Source organism: Vanessa atalanta, chromosome 14 (assembly GCF_905147765.1).
Source record: "Vanessa atalanta chromosome 14, ilVanAtal1.2, whole genome shotgun sequence".
NCBI lineage: Eukaryota > Metazoa > Arthropoda > Insecta > Lepidoptera > Nymphalidae > Vanessa > Vanessa atalanta.
Window position 1 is genome coordinate 9,438,913 of NC_061884.1, and position 22,063 is coordinate 9,460,975.

The 22,063-nt window shown below is 32.7% G+C and overlaps 1 protein-coding gene across 1 annotated transcript; it reads left to right on the top strand.

Annotated features, from left to right (window-relative positions):
- Nucleotides 1–20,009: 20,009 nt before the first annotated feature.
- Nucleotides 20,010–21,671, top strand: LOC125069006. The gene is made up of 4 exons (XM_047678409.1): nucleotides 20,010–20,502; nucleotides 20,715–20,847; nucleotides 21,268–21,400; nucleotides 21,484–21,671. The coding sequence occupies exons 1-4, from the start codon at nucleotides 20,441–20,443 to the stop codon at nucleotides 21,669–21,671; spliced, it is 516 nt and encodes a 171-aa protein (XP_047534365.1). The 5' UTR covers nucleotides 20,010–20,440.
- The last annotated feature ends 392 nt before the right edge of the window (nucleotides 21,672–22,063 follow it).

Consider the following 22,063-nt stretch of genomic DNA (forward strand, 5'->3'; position numbering starts at 1 on the left):
GAAAACTCATTGGGCCAATCAGAAATCATTGTATTGGACATAAGTTGAGTAGAAAACGCCTATTTAAATAAGACCTTACTTGGTGGTAGATCTTTGTGCAAGCCCGTCTGGGTATGTACCCATCTCATCAGATAATCTACATCCGAATAGGGTTAGTCGGTCAGTGTAACTACGGGTACAATTGATATAACATTAAGATGTAATATTCCTTGTGCCACCAACCTTGGAAGCTAAGATGTTCAAGCTAAGGTTTTAAGACTTATGTCCTTTCGAACCCAAATACTAAAGTCATTCATTTTTATATAATTACAATTATTAAAAGTGACAGTTAATTTAAATACTCCACCAATAATTGTTAGCATATTTTTTTTTATTAAATTGGTTGGATTACGAGCATATGCCACCTGGCATGGGCCACCTGATGCTAAGTGGTCACCACCGCCCATAGACAAAGGCGCTGTAAGAAATGTTAACCATACCTTACATCGCCTACGCGCCACCTTGGGAACTATGATGTTATGTCCCTTGTGCCTGTAATTACACTGGCTCACTCACCCTTCTAACCAGAACACAACAATACAAAGTACTGTTATTTGGCGGTAGAATATCTGATGAGTGGGTTGGGCTTGCACAAAGCCCTACCACCAGGTATGTATGTATGACTTCAACAGCTATATTAAAATACTGCTAAATTATTTTATTCTTGACACCAATATTTATAATACACTATTACACTACATTACACTATTTTACTATCATTTAAAAGAATTCACTTTTACTATAAAGTGCTACATAAATAATTCTGGTCTTCATCTACTTCATGACACTTCAGGTCACTAAGATTGTTAGCTGATGATTAGAATATCGCTTAAATCATTTTTATTAAAACTATAATTTTCAGTTTATTTAGCTTGTTTTCAAATACGAGTGATGCGAGGTCATTTTGTGTCAAATGACCTTTATTCCTGGTAAAAATCGACGTAAAAAACTGAAAACTACACTAAATTTCGCGGTTTTCTTGAAGGACGATAACAGAGACAAGGTTTTTGAAAAAAATAAAATTAAGCTTTGTTTTTCATATCCATTGTTTTTCCGAAAAATAAAACTCGATAATGCACTCCTGTAAAGTTCCAAATGTGTCGCTTAATACAAATAGCTCGTGAACCCTCTATGTGAATAGAGAACGGTCTATTTGTTTCAGTTCTCTATTATCTTTGTCTTGTGATCCTCTGATCCATCACTCGCTATTGTACGATCACTCTCTTATACATCTTTGCTTATCCTTCAACATGTTCCCGTACAAGGAGCGAATAAGGTCCAAATGTGTTTATTACAAAGGGCACAAAGATGTCCTTTGATTTAGGTATATTCGTGCCCGCTTTGTTATTTTCATCAGCGGCCTGTAATGAATTCCCTGGAATCTAAACGAGATAAATTTGTCAACGTGCGTCTTAGAGAAACTTTATGAGTCAAATAACAATTGTCAATGACGTATATGTCAGTTAATGTCGCTCTTTCAACTAATCAAAATATATTTAGATGTGTAATAAATCAGGAAAATATATAAAAAAGTCGTCATTTATCATAAACGTTTCTTTACAATGTGTCATTTTCTTTGACATTCGAATTGAAATGAATGTCTTGAATTCAAACCGCAGATAGGCTCAATATGTCAAACATAAACTCATAATTTGAAGGCCAATGTTTTATAACATAAAATAACAATATAATATACATTTAAATTTTAATGTAATTCTATTATGCACAAATAAAAATAAAATGAAACCTCCTTAGAAGATGGAGTGTCGAGCAACTTTTTATTGGATATTATGACAGTCGGCCAAGAATCCCACATGTTATCAAACCCTGATTTGGCGGTTCTGTTATAGTTCTTTTAACATATATACATGAGATGGTAAGGATCCTGTGATACAATATTCAGGATACAGCTAGCGGGACATTGGCCCTGTGCCCTTTTTAATTGACCGTGATTTGTATTTTATAACGTTATGAAACATGATCAAACTGTACCCACCGAAATGCTCATTATATGCTAAAGGATGAAACTCATTCAGTATTCTAACAAAAGTATATTTATATTCTTAAGGCCTGAGTTGTACTATCTGGAACAATAAAGAATTATTATTAATTGTGTGATGTTTATTTCGAATTAAGGTCATGTGTCAGATGTTTTAGGAGCGGTAATGTCTTTATCACGAACGTGAGGATGATTCGTTACCAAATAACTAATGAGGTTGGATAAGACTGAATTACGCAATGTGAATTGTAATTATTAAAAGCTTAATTATTTCTTATAATTACTTATATGAAGTTAAACCTATTAATAGATAAGTATGATTAAAAAATAAATGACGTATTTATGCAAGAAAACTTCTTTAGGTCTTCCCAAGATCATAACGTGTCTGTATGAAACAATTCTCATAAATTATAAATAATGTGTAATATATCACTCGTGGAATACAATTTAATTTAAAAATATTTTAATGAACGATTAGTAAGGTAAGTTAGTTTCAAGTTTTAATTGTTAGTACGGCCCATCAATTATAACTTGTGTATCAAAAATAAGATGCCCGTATCAGATATTATAATCAAAAAGTTCGAGAGAAGTATTGTTGTAATCTGATATTTAAGGCGTTATTAATTTAATGATTTATTTTATACACAAGATCTGCCTATATAGAATAAAACAAAGTCGCTTCTCTCCGTCTGTACGCAAAGATCGTTTAAGCAGCGTAATGGATTTTAATGCGGTTTTCATCATGAGTGAAGCAAGAAAAATATAATCATTGGAACAAAGTTTAAGCGACTTACACTAGAGTGAACTGGCAGAAATAGTCACGCAAGGATAGCCTTCTGCTTTCCGCTCCCTCCATGTGATATTTCCCCGTATTTGTCTATTTCTATAATATCCTAATCAATTTAATTCACACGGGATTTTTAGTAACAACTTCAGTTCTTGTTTGTATTGACTTATCCTAAAATATTATTAGTTTATGTGATTTATATCGTTCTATATCAAAATAAGTATGTAGGTTTTTTTTATGGCATTGGTTGGTGGACGAGCATATGAGCCATCTGATGGTAAGTGGTCACAACCGCCCATAGACAATGGCATTGTAAGAAATATCAACCATTCCTTACATAACCAATGCGCCACCAACCTTGGGAACTAAGATGTTACGTCTCTTGTGTCTGTAGTTACACTGGCTCACTCACCCTTCAAACGGAATACAACAATACTGAGTACTGCTGTTTGGCGATAGAATATCTGATGAGTGGGTGGTACCAGATGGGCTTGCACAAAACCACCAAGGAAAATATATCCAGCTGTATATTATCCAGCATTGGTCAATCTGGTAGAGCTCCGAACTTTCTTTTCAAAATGAGACCTTTATCTAAACTTTGTCTAGCAGCGAGGTATTTATACTAGAAAGCTAGTCTAGTATAATTAAAAATTTAATGTAGGGCACATTATTATGTATACATCCATACTATTTAGTAAATAGTTATTGCATTTATAAGGTTTGAATAATTGTGAGAAAAAAACAGAAAATTATCTAAATAATAAAGAAGCCTCAGGGGAATCTAAAAATAAGAGACAAAATAAAGGCGAAAAAGTAGATAATAAAAAATATATTCGCCATGGGAATTAAAGGAAAATCTCTTTTGTTTTTTCTTTTCGAAGAATATCTTCCATTTAAAGATACTCTTTTAGTAAGTGTTATGATGTTAAAATACTATGTACAAAATATATAGCTATTATTTTCGTTAAATATAATATAATCATAATATTTCTCTCAGGATTACAAAAACAACGGTAAATACAAAAGTATTTTAAACCAATTATAAGAGAGCCGAGATGGCCCAGTGGCTAGAACGCGTGCATCTTAACCGATGATTACGAGTTCAAATCCAGACAAGCACCACTGAATTTTCATGTGCTTAATTTGTGTTTATAATTCATCTCGTGCTCGGCGGTGAAGGAAAATATCGTGAGGAAACCTGCATGTGTCTAATTTCAACGAAATTCTGCCACATGTGTATTCCACCAACCCGCATTGGAGCAGCGTGGTGGAATATGCTCCAAACCTTCTCTTCAAAGGGAGAGAAGGCCTTTAGCCCAGCAGTGGGAAATTTACAGGCTTCTAATGTATGTAAAATGTAATGTATAAGTATTAGCCAAGCCGAGTCGAGATGGCCCAGTGGTTAGCGCGTGCATCTTAACCGATGATTTCGGGTTTTGACATTATACGTAAAATAGCAACAGCGAAATATGTATCATGTGTCAACACGTCAACACGAACAATATACGTTCACACGAGTATATCTTCATCCAGTAGATTAAAAATGATTTGAGACTTCTAATAATATTCGACTAAATATAGTCAGCAACTCTTTTGTGGGATTGCTCCAAAAGCCTGTACTTGTATATGTCATCGTTAAATATAATGTAAACTTATATATTTTTTATGGTGGTTGGGCAAATTGGCTTTGTGGTAGGTCGTCACCACCGCGATCATTGGCCCTGTAAAAACCTGTAAAAATTAACCATTTCTTAGATCGCCAATGCACTAGCAACTTTGGGATTTATGATATATATACGGAACAAAACAATACATTGCTGTTTGGCAGTAGAATATTTGATGATCGGGTGGTATGGGTACCACCTCAGTTCCTACAGCTCAAGTATATGTTTAATGTAAACGCATGTAGTGACGGATTGGTATATCACACTGTACAAGAACTTGTTTCCTACTTTTACTCGATAATTTGTGAATATGCCGATGGTGTTGTCGAAGATCAATAAATACATAAATAATTTATACCAATAGGTTGTAGTCTATGTCGCTAAATGTAGATTGTAAACTGTGGAAATAATTTTGTGGAAACGTTTATTACATTTCTAAGGTAAATATTACATTAGCAGCCTTTAAATGAATGAATGAAAGCTAACATTTACGGACTGCTAATGCTAATGCTAATGCTTACGTATGTATTGTGATCATTCCTTTTCAACTTTTGTTGAGCAATAAATGCATTCTGAACGTATATCTCTTTATTAAATTGAAATTAAATTACTATCGAAATACGACTATAATTAATAAAGAAAATACTTCATAAATGAAGTAGTGTAATTTACTTTCCCAGTTCTGTTAAACTCGTAGTGCGGTCTTTGAGCAATCTATGTTAAGTAGGAAGAAATTCCGAAGACTGTTTTCCCATGAGCTCAACTTCCTAGTTTCCATTTAACTTTACGGATTAATTTCCTCGATAATATCTCTTTTATATCATTTCTTTGAGGAAACAATAAAACGCGTTTCAGTCTAAGCCCTCAATAAACTTTCGGACAATGAGAGTTTTTTTTATGATTATTAAGTACTTGAGTATGTCCTTTAGAAATTACCCTATTCGCCTTTATGTAACAGAAATATTCTCTATTTTTTTGCTTTAATGATTCGTTGCTTAGGCGATTAGTTTACCCAAAGGGTGGTATGATACATTTTGTTTTTCACTTTTATATCTATGTAGGGTCAAGCTCCGATATTGTATTTTTAGTAAAAATACTCCTCCAAATTTAATTTATTTATTTTGTGTTATTTAGATTCTCAATTCAATCACTTCAATACGTCAATTTACAAATTAATTTTATACTTCACTTGGAAATCAACACACTCGTCCGGCATACATATATCCCCGGGCAACTGTCAGCGTGCGTCGCCCTTTCATATCGAGAGTGCTGGTTGGTGAATCATGAGATGTTGTTCGTTGGACTTGCTTACAAACATTCATATCGCTGTCAGTGTTTGTAAGCCGTCGTTAGACGATGACGGCTTATAAATATATATATATATATATATATATATATATATATATATATATATATAATCGTTTTTGGGACAAGGTAAATAAAAAAATTCCGCAGATATTTTTAACTTCGCCGATTTATAAATTCAAATCATTTGTAAAAAGTACATTAAAAAAAAGCATATAATTCAATACAATATTATATAGATGATAAGAAAGCATGGAGCTTATACTTTTTGACTTCCAGGCAGGATATATTATATACATATATAATTGTATTTAACAAACATAACTTTGTATCATAAATGTTGAAAAAGAATAACTAAAGATTTTCTTGCCGGTTCTTCTCGGTAGAATCTGCATTCTGAGTAGGTGGTAGCTTCACTTTGTAAAATGACAATTCAATAGTGCTTGTAAAAACTACTTAAATAAAGTATGTTTTGATTTTGATTTTAAATGCATATATAATGAGAATAAATTTTCCCTTGAGTACATAGCAGTAGGAGCCTTTCTCCCAGCTACATGATAGCAAGGGTTTTTATTTACCTTTTGGTCAGACAGACAGACATGTTCCAAATATAATAAGATTTTATTCGAGAAATTAGAAGCAATCTGGAAATAGGTAGAGCCTATATAACACTCCCGCGTCACGGAACCAAAAGGTGTCTTCCAGTCGAGTCAGAATTGCCGAGATTGAGAAAATAGACTGCGCTATAAAAATAGCCAGGGAAATGTTTTGTAATTAGCCATCCTCTATTCTATTAGTAATTTAAAATATAAAATTTATTTTTGACATTTTATGAGATGCAAGTATTCGACGATACAAAAACTTAAATCGAACAATCAATCAAATAGTAAAGTAATTAAAGCGTGATTAAATAATAAACACAAACATTTCATTTATAAATTTAGTAAGAAAAAAAATTAAAGTATTGTCGATCGGACGAATCATAGGAATAGTAAAATTTGTCTTAATAATGATTCTTGTTTCACATCAAGACGATAAATGTATACAGAATCCTATAATCTTAAAACTAAGCTATATATTGTATATACAAAAAAAGTATACCTAATATTTTATTCAAAGAATTGATAACGATTTTACATTTTAAGAATGTAATGATCAGTCTATACATTGTTTTATTAAAATTTTATTTAAAGACGAATACTTTAATCTTTGAAATATGGTAGTAATTCATAAATAAAAAATGTAATAAACATTTTAACTCTAAAATAAGAATAGTTTTTATGAACCCAACGAGCAAAAACTAGACAGGATAACAATGATTTAATGAACGCGACAAAGTTGAAACATTTTAAAAATGCTACCCGTGAGTCTCACAACACTATAACACTAGTTCCATAGAATGTGTAGTCTAAGCTCTCATTGCGGAATTTATACATCTTTTTGTATTTAATAATAATGTAGTACTTTTTTATGTGACTACTGAAATCATTGATGCCTACCCGTATTGGATAAAATTTTGTGACATATACGCACTAGAACCGTGAGTCAGCGTAAAAGAGAACAAACATCTTCGTTCCCATTGGTGGCGAATTTCCAATGTGAGGAAGGATTCAAACCTTACGACGCCAATATCTGCAGTGGTTACCATTTGCCAACAGATGACCCATTAAGCTTATAAAAATATTGTTATTATAAGAGTATGTCAAAATCTATAAAAAATAATTACTGTAAAATTAATACATTGCGTAAAATGTTGCAATAGATGTTGCAACATATTATTTGTGGCGCGGTGTAAAAAACGTGACAGTCTTTTGTATCATATAAAATTGTAAAATGTAACAATGTTTTTTTATTATTGGAACGAAGTTCCTTATCGCGCGTTGTGAAAGAGGGCTAGACGGAAAAAATTCTCACGAAAAGTTGTAACGACACTTTTTGCTATTGTAAGTGTCATATCCTTTCTTATAATGTTGTTCCTGTGCAACGTTATATATGTTATGTCATTAAAAATGTATTAAATAAAAATGCATGATTTGAAATTACCAATTATTATTTATTTAGTAAAAACATATTAGTAAGCTATTGTAAGTTGTGCGGCGTGCGCATGTTTTTCTGTCTGTCTTTGTCTCTCTCTCTTATAGAAAGCAAGCCAGATATTTTCATTTCTATTTCGCATTGAACAGTGTGGTGTCGCGACGATTATTTTTGTTGAGTGTATCAGGTTTTTGTACATATTAAATAATAATCATAATAATTTCTTATAATAATAAGAACTTCGTTCCATCCGGTTGTCCCTTGACACCTCTCAACTTTTTTATTTGTTTTGCTCTCAAGCTTTTATCAATAAAATGTCATGCTTTTATCAATAAAGTGGTCCAATTAAAAAATGAACTATAAATATATGTTTGTTAATATACGAGTTATGTCAGTAATAATATTGCGATCTTGATTAAAATTCTGAAAACACAGTACATATTTTATCGTGAAATTAAAAAAAGCTTTAAGTAGCTTTTTTCGTCTTTATGCTTTTTTATGTCGTTAGTTGTATTTGTTTAATTTTTTTAATAAAGTATCAAAGGACTCGTCGTTATGCAATCGTGCCTCGTACTACTTAGCACTATTTCGCGACATAAAGTCAAAATTTACAAAGGAATGAGCTCGACAGTCATATAAGCAGTGTCTTTGTGGAGACGCTATTTTTTAAGTACAGGAGGTTCTCATTAATTTCATTACAATTTGTGACATTGTAGTCGCGTCAAAAATTATTCTCTGCTTTTTAATTTCAAAAATGGAATGCTAGTAATTTTATGTTGAGCTAGTAAGTAAAATAATTCTTGGATTTTTGTTTTTTTTCGCTACATGGTATGAAATTGTATGCTTGTTATAAACGTATCTATATACTAACGCTCTCTTTAGTCTAAAGATTAAAGGCAAATCCCGAAGTTTAAACCTCGGGTTGAGTCAATGATAAAATAGTTTCTTAGATTGCCAATGCTCCACCAACCTTAGGAGCTAAGATGTTATTTATATCCCTTGTGCTTGTATTTACAAAGGCTTACTCTTCAAATCGAAACACATCTAGTATTGCTAAGTATTGTTGTGTGGCGGTAGAATATCTAAATGGATGGTACCTAATCATGTTGGCTTGCTTAAACCTCTACCACCAAGGTGATCGCTAACAACGTATAATATCCAAGAATATAAAATTGACGCTTGTTATGTCAATAGATTGCGAAGGCCAGCTATTTATATAATAATATTATATTGTACTTCGTAACGCCGTGCATATTTTTAATATTGATAGGTGGACAGCCAAATGGGCTACCTAGTAAGTGGTCACCACCGACCATAGACACTGGCGCTGTAAGAAATGCACCAACAAGCTCGGGAAATAAGATACTATATCCCTGGTGCCTGTAGTGACACTGACTCACTCGTCAAACTGAAACACAATATACTGAGTACTGCTGTTTGGTGGCAGAATATCTGATGAGTCGGTGGTACATAGTCAGACATTGGACATAAGGCTTGCACAAATACCTACCAGTATATTATTAAGTAGTTTTTACTGTTACACAAAAAAATCAAGTAGTATTTAATATGATATAATAAGTAAATTAATTAAAGTAAATAATATAGAAAAATCTGAGTATAACCGCCATTATTAATTACGCCTGACCTACTTTCTATAAACATATAAGATCAGGTATCTCTCTCTATCTCTGTACAATATTCTTTAGCAAATAATTATAACCAATTTTATTTGAATATCGTGCATGATATAACTAAATAAATTATAAAAATAAATAAATAATAAATATTGGACAACATCACATAAATTACTCTGATCCCAATGTAGAAGCTAAAGCACTTGTGTTATGGAAAATCAGAATTAACGACGGTACCACAAACAGCCAGACCCAAGGCAAGATAGAAACTAATGAACTTTTTCTACATCTACTCGGCCGGGAATCGAACCCGGGACCGCGGAGTGGCGTAACCATGAAAACCGGTGTATTACACACTATTCGACCACGGAGGTCGTATTAAATTTATTGATTGCATCGTCTTTATCATAAACCTATACTTCAAATATCGTAAAATCGAAAACACGAAACTCAATAACTGTAATTTTGAACACTTTCAATAAAATCGGAAAATAGTGGAATACTAATTGCCAACAACATTACTTATTCTGGATGCTTTACATTAATGGCCGTATAACAATGTTTACGTTCGGTAGAAGGTAATGGCGGACTATTAGAATATATTTTTCAACAGACTTTAAGCTGCTTTTTTTCTCATTGTGATGTTGTTGTATGGGACCAATTAAGGAAGTCCTAATTCTGCATTGGACTCATAAGTTTCGATGAGTTCAGATTTTGATTCATTATATTTTAAAAGTATATCCATGGATGTTATGTTCGGTTGTGTTTTGTTTCATCTCGGAAATCTTGAGAACAAATCATTAACTTCGATTAATCAGATACAAGTGTTGTCATGTAAAATCATAACTAGTCGATATAAATGGTTTCCAAGAGCGTCAAATAGAAAATAAGAACTTAATAGATTATTTAAGACAAATGGCATCTAGACAGATCAATTCAAATGAAATTATTTTTAATCTAGTGAACTTTGCAGTCGGGTGTTTTTAAAAGGTCAGTATTTTAACTGTACCGTTTCGCAAAGCAGCTTGCAGTTGAGATAAATTGTAAAAAACATGCAGTTTTGTTTAAGGATATAGTTGCACAGGAAGACAGAAAAACATATCGTTAGATTATGAGATAAGAAGATGTAATTTAAAAGAAGTATGTGACTAGAAATAGTAATCAAATAAAGATAATATTAGAATTGCCTTCTTGTCTGCCTTCTTAACATTTTAACGGTCCTCATACTCATAAATATTTACATATAAAATTGTATTGATTTTAATTAATTTTTTTGCTTTTAATTTTTTTGCATATTGCAGAGCACTAGAGTTATTGAAATTGAAATTTCCAAAGACAACGCAAATTAAACTATGAGTTGGAACTTACAGTTCATATTCGTATATCGTTATTAAAATTATGAAATGACGTTAAATATTGGATATATAGTTGACATTTATAATTGTTTCAAAAATGTTAGCACGTAAAGTCGGGTCGTGTCGAAACGCCATCCTGTCGATTTAGAGAATGAGGGTATAATAAAGGATACACCAAAATACAGTTTTGCACATTTGACTATTTACTAAATCACTCTTCGAGTGTCCAACTTCGATTGAATATTCATGTTCTTAACATATATTTTTAGTCACTATCATTAAAATGTTTCTTCAAATTACGTATAGCCAACGTTCTAATAATATAAAGAAGTCCGTAATTTTTCCGATAGCCATTATTCCAAGACTAACAAGTATTTTAATTAAATCGTTCAAGCGCTTTTAACATACCTTTAAACTATTCTTTGTTACGGTTGGATGTAATCTAAATAATTGGAAACGTATAGATATGAAGCTTCATTACACGAACCGACTGCAGTTGACTAATGCGCGTTATTTCCGTGGTCGGGAATTAACTATGCCTCTGTTTGCTCGTCTATCTCTTGCAGATCAGCGTAAGAAATGAGTTGCAGCGTTTTTGTTTTGGTTTTTTTTTTTTTTAATTTATAAATTTCCGTTCAAAGAGGTCGTATAGGTACAAGCCATTCTAATCGCCCCGCGTAAGTTTTCACGCGTTAATTTAAATATTTCGTAATATTAAAAAGGCAATTGACATATAAATGAAATTAAATAGTATAAAATTTTGATAATAATTAAGACTGTATGGCAATAAAATTCAAGCAAAACTCTGTTTCGTAAATATAAAGATATGTAAGATATCGGAAACCAAAAAAAGTAAACAAAAAAAAAAACTTGCCTCTTAATAATTTTAGTCTGACTAGTACATCATCTATATCATTCTAATTCTCTTTGTCCGTTTATACATAGAAAGGAGGTTTTATATGTTCTTTTTTTTATAAAATCCTCGCACTGTCTGTATTTTATATCACATGAGAATATTATTACATATTTAGAAGTTATGTTCTTGTATTATACCATTAAACTTTATGTTAATACTAAATACCTAATATGGCTACGAGCCAAATCTAAATAATATTAAACATTTAGCTTAATGTGCTGCAGGATTACGATTAAGGATAGTGGGTTTGGTTTCTGATCAGTATCATTAGGTTTAAAAATATAGTATTATAAATACATAACATTTCAAAGATGAATATATAGAATGATATAGATGTTTTTTTTTTTTTTTAAATTATTAACACTATTTATAGGTGTCAAAAGATTTAAAAAAAAGTATTTGTCATTGTAATAAAAAAAAACATGTTCTTTATTTGAATATTCTTAAAAACACTATTGAATTGCAGTTTAATAAGACGAATTCTTCGATTATATATATACCTTGATAGATTATCACACTACAAAAGACCTTTAACAAATGGGCCAACTTTATAATCGTGGTGTGCGCTACGCTTGACACTCGCCAAATATACCACTTTACTAGTTGCATTATCAACAGTTGGTTACTATTATTTTCGTCGCATTCTTAGCTCGGAATGTGTATAGATAACAGTCAAAGGATGAATTACATTTTGAATCATAACATAATGGAATGTAGATTCTATTGCGAAGAATTGCTAGCCGAGTTGGGTACAATCTACATAGCTTGGCTGCAATATACGGCATTTATTCAAAAGAATTTAATTGAAGAATCATGATTTTTGCCGTTATATATTGGTGGTATTTTGTTTGAGACGATGCATTTTTTGCAATATAACTATGCTGCAGGTTGATATGGGATCTCACCTGATGTTGTGTAGTGCATCAGCTATGGTTGCTTATGTGAACGGACGACTGTTTCACGGTCTTGGGAAAACAGGTTGAAATCATGTCCAGCGTCATGCTGCAGATAATTAGTAATAAGTATCTCTGCCTTATACCGATACACTTGCTATTTAGTGTCTAAAGAGAAGTATCTAAACTAGATAAGAGTTATAATTTACTACCATAGTTTGTTAGACATATTGTTTCTAACTTTACATGGGTTAAGCCTAATTTAACTCGATGGTAGGGTTTTACAAAACCCTACCATCGAGTTAATGCTTGGGCACTATACTTTTTCCAGTGTAGGCTGTCAGTGCAATTCGGCGTGGAGGATACCAAAAACCCCCATACCTCTACTTAAATTTATTTCAACGCTTAAGCTTATGACTTTGGTCAGCACATTTTCCGTCCATCTGTCTAACCACTGCAATTTAAACCCATTGTCTTAATGAAACAGGCCGTTCCACATATTATGGCTACTGTCTTAAGTCATTTGTATAATGAATGCAGTTAGTTAATCTTGTTCTAGGTAATAGTTCTCTTTTTACTTATAGTATGAATGTTATGTGCTAGACGTTTGGAACGTAGTTTTTCAAAGCACTTTTTTATCTAACGTTACATAAATGCTAAATATTTTGTGTCGCTGATTTTAAGATTAGGGTTGTGACATATTAGGTCTTTTGATGTCATATTAATAGTATTAAAATTCACTGTACTATTAGTGGTAACCTCTATGGACAATGTACAACATGCAATGAGGTCACCCATTTTCCTGAATGCAGGAAGGCATTGTAGATAAATGAGATTATTTTATTTTCCATTCAAGTAATGCAGACAAGAATGTCCGTCAGATAGTATGTGTACCTTTGCCAACAGTAATATAAACGATTACCGACACCGTCAATGGGATCAAACATCATCCCTTGCGTCTAATGGCTCACCAATAATTCAGACCCAAGGTATATACTAATAATAATGAGTCTTTTTTTGCTAGTGCCTGACTGAAACACTACTAAAGCAATACTCATAGAACTTACTAAAAAAGGCAGCATAATTCGGAGAAGGTTTTATTTAGTATATCAACAGAAAATTAACGTGACGAGCGTCATGTTCATGTTCTTGTACGGCAGGATAAATTAAGAATACTGCTTGGTGGTATGATACTTACCTATGTTATTTACTGTTTAACCAGATAAGAACCAGTAACATTTGATCTTTGCCAATATGCTAGTAGAGACTCTTTGATTAATTAAAGAACTTAAAATTAATATATCAACTTTTGAACAACGTAGCTTTCTCTAAACATATTATAAATTTTGTAACGGATTTTAGATTTCGTGAGATGATTCATATAGCGGAATAACTTGAAACTGAGAGTACTCAAGTCTCTAATAATTTCTCGCTAATTATATATCAGGTGAACCCTTGAAACCGTAGGCTGACAATGCTTAAGAAATTAATAAAATAATAATTGTTCCCTTGTGAGGTTATGCTATTGAGTACAAGGACGATCAATTTAAAAGCCTTCTTTATACTAACTCGATACAAAAAGATCGGTGTCTGACTCGTAGGTCCTAAACGGATGAACCAATTTAGACTTTTTCTTTTAATTTATTTAATCGTTTTATGAGATTCATGGCTATGTATAAAGCTATGATGCAAGCTGTTTAGCTGCTTGAAGATCATCAGCTCTTTTCTAGTGCTTGAACAACTTCTTCTGGTCTGATGGATTCCAAATTTACTGTAACAAAACAAATACAATAACACTGCTTGAGCTTAAATGAAAAAGTTTTGCTCTTTGGAAATATATTTTTAAATAACGTATTATGTATATGTAAATAATTTATTAATTAAATGAATAAAATGATTTATTTTTAAGCATTTGATGTAAAGCTGTAGGTTGATTTACAAGTCAATATTAAATTTTACGCACTCGTAGTTCCGATAGAATAAAGAACATTTTCAGTGTGTGGGTGTTTCGAACAATTTTAAAAGTGTGTGTTGATTTAAGAATAATAATTTTTGTTCTTCGTTATTTTTTACAATTTTAAATGACATGTAAACGTAAATTACGAATATGTATACAATATTATGTAAATTCATTAATCAATACTTTTTATTATATTATGTTGTATATTTATTTTGAACTCCCGTGGAATAATCTAGTGGTATTTGTAATCTCTTAAGTCGCTAATCTATCCTTCAAACGTTTCACGTTGACGTAGACGTTTATTAAACTTTAATATTAATTTTATAACGACGTTATTTCGAAAGGGGCTCATATTATTTCGGAGCTAATAAACAGAAGCGTTTGTAAAATACAAGGCATAATATATTACAATATTAATAAATTTGAAACCATATCGCAATTACTAAGAACGTTTTATAAAGAACATTATAATTGAATTGATTATTCATACTTCTATGAAACAGTTGAAAACAACTGTGCATTAGATTAATTCATAGAAACGGGTAGATGTAATAATTATCGTAATAAATGTATATCCTGGAATATTTATGAATAAATGGAACCATTTCTTATTCTATTAACAACATCAATGAATGATAGACAATTATACAACAACACAACAATAACAAAATAATATTCATGTAGGGTGTTCCGAACAGTATTAAGTCGTAATTTAATAAATTAAATGATAATATATATAAAGAAAACTAATGAGAAGAAATGCGTGGGATTTTATTCGTTGATATTCCATAGAGAAAATATAAATTAATTTTTATTTTTAAATGTCATTCATTATGAGTTTTTATTGAAATAATGATGTTATTGACTTTTCTTCTCGGTTCTATTTTATTAAGAATAAGTCGTAACCAGTGTTACATTTACTGTTTAGAATAATACCGGTTTTACACCAAATTATTTTATTATATTAGAATTATTTTTTAAATAAACATGTATTTTTAGTATAGGAAAGGTCCGAAGGTACTCAGCAATTTTATGTGATTGACCACTAGCATCTGCCGCAAAAGTTTATTATGGACATAGAAGGAATACTTAAGAACTGTATTTGTTTCGTTGACATAATTTGTTACATTATTACTTTTAAATAAATTAAACTTATAAAAAATATCATAGTATTTTTTTGTTTTTCACAGTTTTACTGTTGGAGCGTATTGCGAGGGCTGCCTTTTAAGTCGTGTCGTTTGCTAACGTCCTGCGCTTATTAAAAAAAAGCATATGGCATTTTCATCTTTTTGAATTTAGAATTCGAAAACAAAATAATATTTTCAGATTGGTCGAATAGTTTTATTGTATCGTCTATTCAAAGGTTTGTCACCTTTGAATAGACGGTTGTAAAAATGGAATTATCTAAGGAAAATTTGAGTGCGATAATTTTCTACAACTTTTAAAGGGACTATAGCGACTTCAGTGCTCTGAGGAGATTACTTCTGTTTTAGTGATGCAGCACCACGTCTTAGGTTTGTAGAACGTTGGTATTTAGAATTTCAACGTGGACACACTACCCTCAATGACAAGCCACGTGAAGGTATTCCGAAAACAACCAAAACCAATGCTAGAGAATATCGAAGCCGTGCGGAAACTAATCCTCAAAGATCTTCATGTGACATACCGTGAAACAGCGGCATCTATGGGCATTTCAGGAACCACTTACACTGTCTCAATATCGAAAGTTCTACTCAAAAAGATAAACAACAATTTGATTAATAGATACAGTTTAATATGATTACGTCATTGTTTTATTATGAATAGAATAATTAAAAGCGAAATGTTTTGACCCAGTTTTATCAGCGCTGTGAAGGAAGGGTTCGTATTTTTAATATTCAGGCATTTGGAAATTTTAATGGGAGGCATAACAAAATATGAGAGGTTCGACGATTTGTCGAATGTTCGAAATGAAGGCGACAGGTGCCGTCAACTGTTGGGGAAAATCACAAAAATTTTATAAAATCGCAAAATCACAGGCAATTTAGTAACGTTCATTTTAGAAATGGTCATCTCATAAGCTATTTGGAATTTGTATTTTTTTGCATAATAAAAGTAAACCAAATGTCTATCTGAACGAAAATTAAAAGGTTAAACATAATTTCAGATTTAAGTGAATTGAAACTTACGGTACCTAGAGCTAGTTCAAACTAGTTATTACTGGTTAAGTAACAAGATATTAACTATACAGCAGCTATATAATTTCAAGTACAATTTCTGGTACAAATATAATATTACTTTAGAAATATGATAATTTCTAGAATTGCATTCATAGAAAGCTCGTTTAATTACGTAAGCTATTTTCAATGTAATTAATTATTATGATTTACAATTTCTTTCATATTTATAGGAAACAGATTTAAAACCGTGTTTTATAATAAACTTTTAACCATCCAAAATATACCTACTTATTTTTTATCATAAAACGAGGCACCTAATTTATAAATCGAGATTTAGATTCATTCGCAATGGATTCAAATAGTTTACGTATTTTTTTAGTGTCTTTTAAAAGACGAAGCAAATAGGCCATGGGATGGTATGGGCAACATCTCTAGGCCTCGCTGAATAAAAGACATAATATTGTAGCACTGAAGAGCATTCCATAATTTTTGATTACGAGGAATAAACGACCTCTGGAAACGCGTGATGCTTGTTGATATAGATTCTCTACTGCGAAGGATGGTGCCGTGGGCATCAGATCAAATAGTTCCTTAGAGCACTTCCCTTAAAAGAGCCGGTAAAACACACAATGAGTACCGAAATCTCTATCCGTCTTTCTAATTTTAGTTAAAACACTTCATTCATAATGGTAAAATAATTACAGATAAAGCACAATTTATAATGATGGTATATTGTTGGCTAGCACGACCATTATAAGCCATTTTTAGAAGTCCTCATTTCGGAAACTAAATCATTTCCTCCTAAAACAATGCATCAGTAATCCAATCCAGTTTTTATGTCTATATGTTATTCATATATAAACTTACACATGTATAGCCTGTAAATTTACCACTGCGGGGGCTAAGGCCTCCTCTTCCCTCGAGGAGAAGGTAAGAAGCAGATCCCAACACGCTGCTCCAATGACGGTTGGTGGAATACACGTGTGGCAGAATTTCGTTGAAATTAGACGCATGCAGGTTTCCTCACGATGTTTTCTTTCACCGCCAAGCACGAGATGAATTATAAACACAAATTAAGCACATGGAAATTCAGTGGTGCTTGCCTCGGTTTGAACCCGCAATCATCGGTTAAAGATGTCGCATTTTAACCACTGGGCCATCTCGGCTTTTATATCATAATATTATCATAATGATGATGGCCAAGCTGGCTTTGTAGCGAAGGAAAAAAAATATATAAAGTATGATACTATAAATGTAAGTAAATAATAAGATTAAACAAACTACATATTGTTCAAAGTTTGCTGATGTGGATAGATATTTCTGTTTATATTCACGAAGTCTGCGTATTCGTAATTCTACAGCACTAATCTCTTCGGACTCGGCGTGAGTATAATTACAATAGAACTTTATGTACAACTACATTCGTTTGATAATGAATTATTTTGAATATATATAATAAACTCTTATGTGATTTTCTTGTAGGGCTATTTTCAATTAATCAGATTTCGAAGGACAACCGTAGTCGTCTTTTTTGGACTGTAATTTTGTTGGATGTTTTTATTGGATTGTATTTTTTTTATGGGTAGCAATTGGGCCACTTGATGGTAAGTAGTCACTACTATCCATAGACATTAGAAATATTAACCATTCCATACATCGCCAACGCACCACCAACTTTGACACAAAGATGTTATTATATCCCTTGTGCCTGTTGTCTCACTCACCCCTTAAACCGGAACACAACAATATAACAGTACTAGAATATCTGATGATTGGGTGGTGCTTACCCAGACGAGCTTGAACAAAGCCAAGTTGTAATATCCAATAAACCAATTGCTTGTCCCATTTCCAGGTAGCAGTATAATCCTAATGTTAAGACTACTAGGGATTTTTTTGGGTACCTTTAAGTGTTTATTTACCGCTACGCTAATTTTTTTGAAAATTTCTAACTACAGAATATTTATAATTAAATCATGAATTAATATTCTCAATTTAAAATATGTTTCAGGTATCAAGATTTCCAGAAACAAAAAATAAAAACGTCGCAAGTTAAAACCTTATTCGAATAAAAAATGCGGGACTGATACGTGATTTTACAGGTGAAATGCATTCGCATAATAAAAACCTAAAGAAAATGTGGTTGGAGTATTTTTTATATGTCACAGGCAAGCTATCTTTTTTCATACATTCGGAGAAAATGTTTCAAGGAACGATTTAAGTTTTCACTTAAATAAACTTTACCAAGAGTTTCTTGGCAATTTATATCTTGAAATATTTAGGCGTGTTTGTTTAATTTCAGGTTATCTTACGTCAATATCTGGACAATTAAGGTAATTAAATTTAAATAAAATGTATTTTGATAAATAGACACCAAGTGTAAATATTTACCTTAAGATCGACCCGTATGCCGTGACACCAAACGGCATAACACTCTCTTATCCCGTGAATGAACGGTGGCGGAGAATTCGTGGCTTTTCATGGCTCTAGATTCCTTACCTTCAATGTCGTGGTTAGAAAATAGGAATGTCTGGATATTTTATTAACCATATCCTGAAGCGAAGAGGGCTTTATAGCGAAGACGGCTATACAAGACTGAAAGTGTTTGCGCACAAATGGCACGCGAAAAGGAGAGTGAATAAAATAGACTGCGATGCAATGCAAATGCGAAATACTATGGTTTTGTCGTACAATATGGTGATGTGGTCAAAAATCAGGAACAGGGTTTGCTCCCTACAAATTTCGCGCACTTGGGAAAGAGCCACCGCAAGAACCGAGTGCGTCTCCCAAGATTCGTTCTGCCTATACTCGATCCGTATCCTGAAAGATGGGTAGAACATGGGTTGGAGGAGGTCATTTCTTAAGCAACAGCAGTGGCCGTTAGGGCAAGACAAGTACGGGCCTTGAGGTTGCCCTTCGTACCCGGGCAATTCCTCACCGTTAGCCTCAGCTACCATGTCGTTTTGTTTTGACCCGTAGGTTCCGGGCCCAGTTGGACCAATAGTGTCGTTATATCCTTGTAGTTTTCCAATCTAGGTGGTAGTCATGCCCGGTGGTTGTCGTCGTCCTAATCGTCGCTGTCATCGATGCCTACAGTGGGGCAGATGTCAGCTGAAAGTATGAGTTCCCTAGAAATAGTTCGCCCCTCAGGTGGTTGGCCATGCATTGGCCCTATACCGGTGGTATAACCGCTCGCGGGAACATCGTGAGCGCGACGTGGCGGACAAACTCCTCCACGGTGAACGTCCTGAGGGCCTAGCCAAGTTACATTCGTTTCATATCGAATCTCTTTCTACAATCGTTAACGCTTCGGCGTAAGCGATTATAGAAAACGATAAGTAGCTAGCCATATTGACACGAGTGATTCGATCGCTCATTCTACAATGAACTTAGAAAAAACCTACACTTCAGTCTATGGTGAGCGATCTTTAAAACGTCAAACCAACGTCAAAGTCGCAGTTGTGTACTTTGAGCGCGGGATCAACTCTTGTTTTGAATTGAAGTTTGAAGAATATTTATTTGAAGTGTTAAAAAATAAGTAAATTAAATAGGGTGGGTATACATTCTCCTTGTAATTGGTTTATAACAATATCACAGTGCCGAATGTAAATTTAAACATTACTTGTGACTCGAAATTTTATTTTATTATCCTGCTTAAGTATGACCGATACCTTAAATGATGTGATAACTTTTATAGAATGAAATATAAATCTCGAGCAAGCCCAGAACAGTTTGCAACTTTACTGGAATTTATGGAAAGGTACGTAAAATTATTACTTATTTCGTAAATATATTCCTTTGTTATTTGAAAATCTATCATACTGTAGCACTTGAAAGTTTAAAACATAAACAATGACGCGATATGCGATAGGAACTAATATTACCACTTACGAAACAAACAATAATTGTGTTTGATTCTTTACTTAATCAATAGACCCTTTGTTTCTCTGAAATAGTTTTAACATCTTCTAGTTATGGCGATATAACGAGACCCCAGCAAGGGCCACAAGGCCGAATTAAAGCTGACCGACTGTGGCAGCAATTAGAAGAGTTATTAAACTCCATAGGTGGAGGAGTAGTAAAACCAAGGGACAAGTGGAAAAAAGTATGGTTCTAATAAAACCCCCCTAAAAATATTATTTTATAGTTTTCTATAATTATCATTCATTCACTTAAATATTATCAATCAGCTTATTTCAAAAATTATAAAATAATTGATGAAAATATTAATGACAAAAATTAGCAAATAATGTCCAGGTGTGGGCAGACTGGAAAGCTAAAACTAGGAAAAAAGCTTTAGCAATACGTTGTGAGGCTTCTGGTGCTGGTGGTGGTCCAAGCAGCAGACAAACTCTCACTGCTTCAGAAGAGAGGGTGTTGTGTATAATGGGTTTGACTGCTGTTATTGGTCAAGCTGGAATTATAGAGACAGGCTTTGATGCTAGTTTTTTTTTTGCTTGGGGTCTTGGCTTTTTAGTGTATTTTCTTCTTTAAATAAAAATTATCAAGTTGTTCATATTTTCAGGCTCAACCATCACTGAGAAACACTCAACCATCCCCGACCAGAGATTCTAATTGTACGGTCTGTCCACCCCAAATTTCTACCACAGCCACGGATGAAATTATGTTGGATTTTATTCCTTCATGCTCTATACAAGGTACCTTTTTTTTAAAGATACAATGTTTTGCTTGAATAAATTTATTTGTGCCCAATTTAAAATATAGTTTTTTATTTTATTAGCAACAACATCAGCCTTTACTGCTACCTCATCACAACAACATCCACCACCAGTGCTAACGCCGCCGCCCGGCACTACGTCCTCGCCGGTGCCGTCAGCGACGACGCCTGCCGCTTCCACGTCACGGGGTGCTCCTCAACGGCAGCGACATCAGGCAAATCTGTCGCCTTCAGCGTCGTTTTTTTTTTAAGTTTTTGACTCCGCAAAGCTAGTAAATTCTTGGTGCAAAGTATCCATTTGTATAATAAAATTCTACAGCTATTTTTAATTTTGTTAATTCATACATTCATATTCGTTTGTATTTTAAATGTTTGAAAAGATTAACTATTGAGGTTCTTGCCAGTTCTTCTGTGTAGAACCGGTGGTAGCCACTTAATATAGTTTTGTAAAATAATGTTTCAAAAGTCTACTTAAATAAGAATAATTTTATTTTGATTACTTTAATTTTGTTGTAGCATTTAAGAAACCTGATTTTACCTAAATGTTTTTTTTTTGTTCTTACCTACACAATAATACTAAATTATTTATATTATATTATATTTTAACGTCTTTTATTTGATTATAAATGTTAGTGTTTTAATA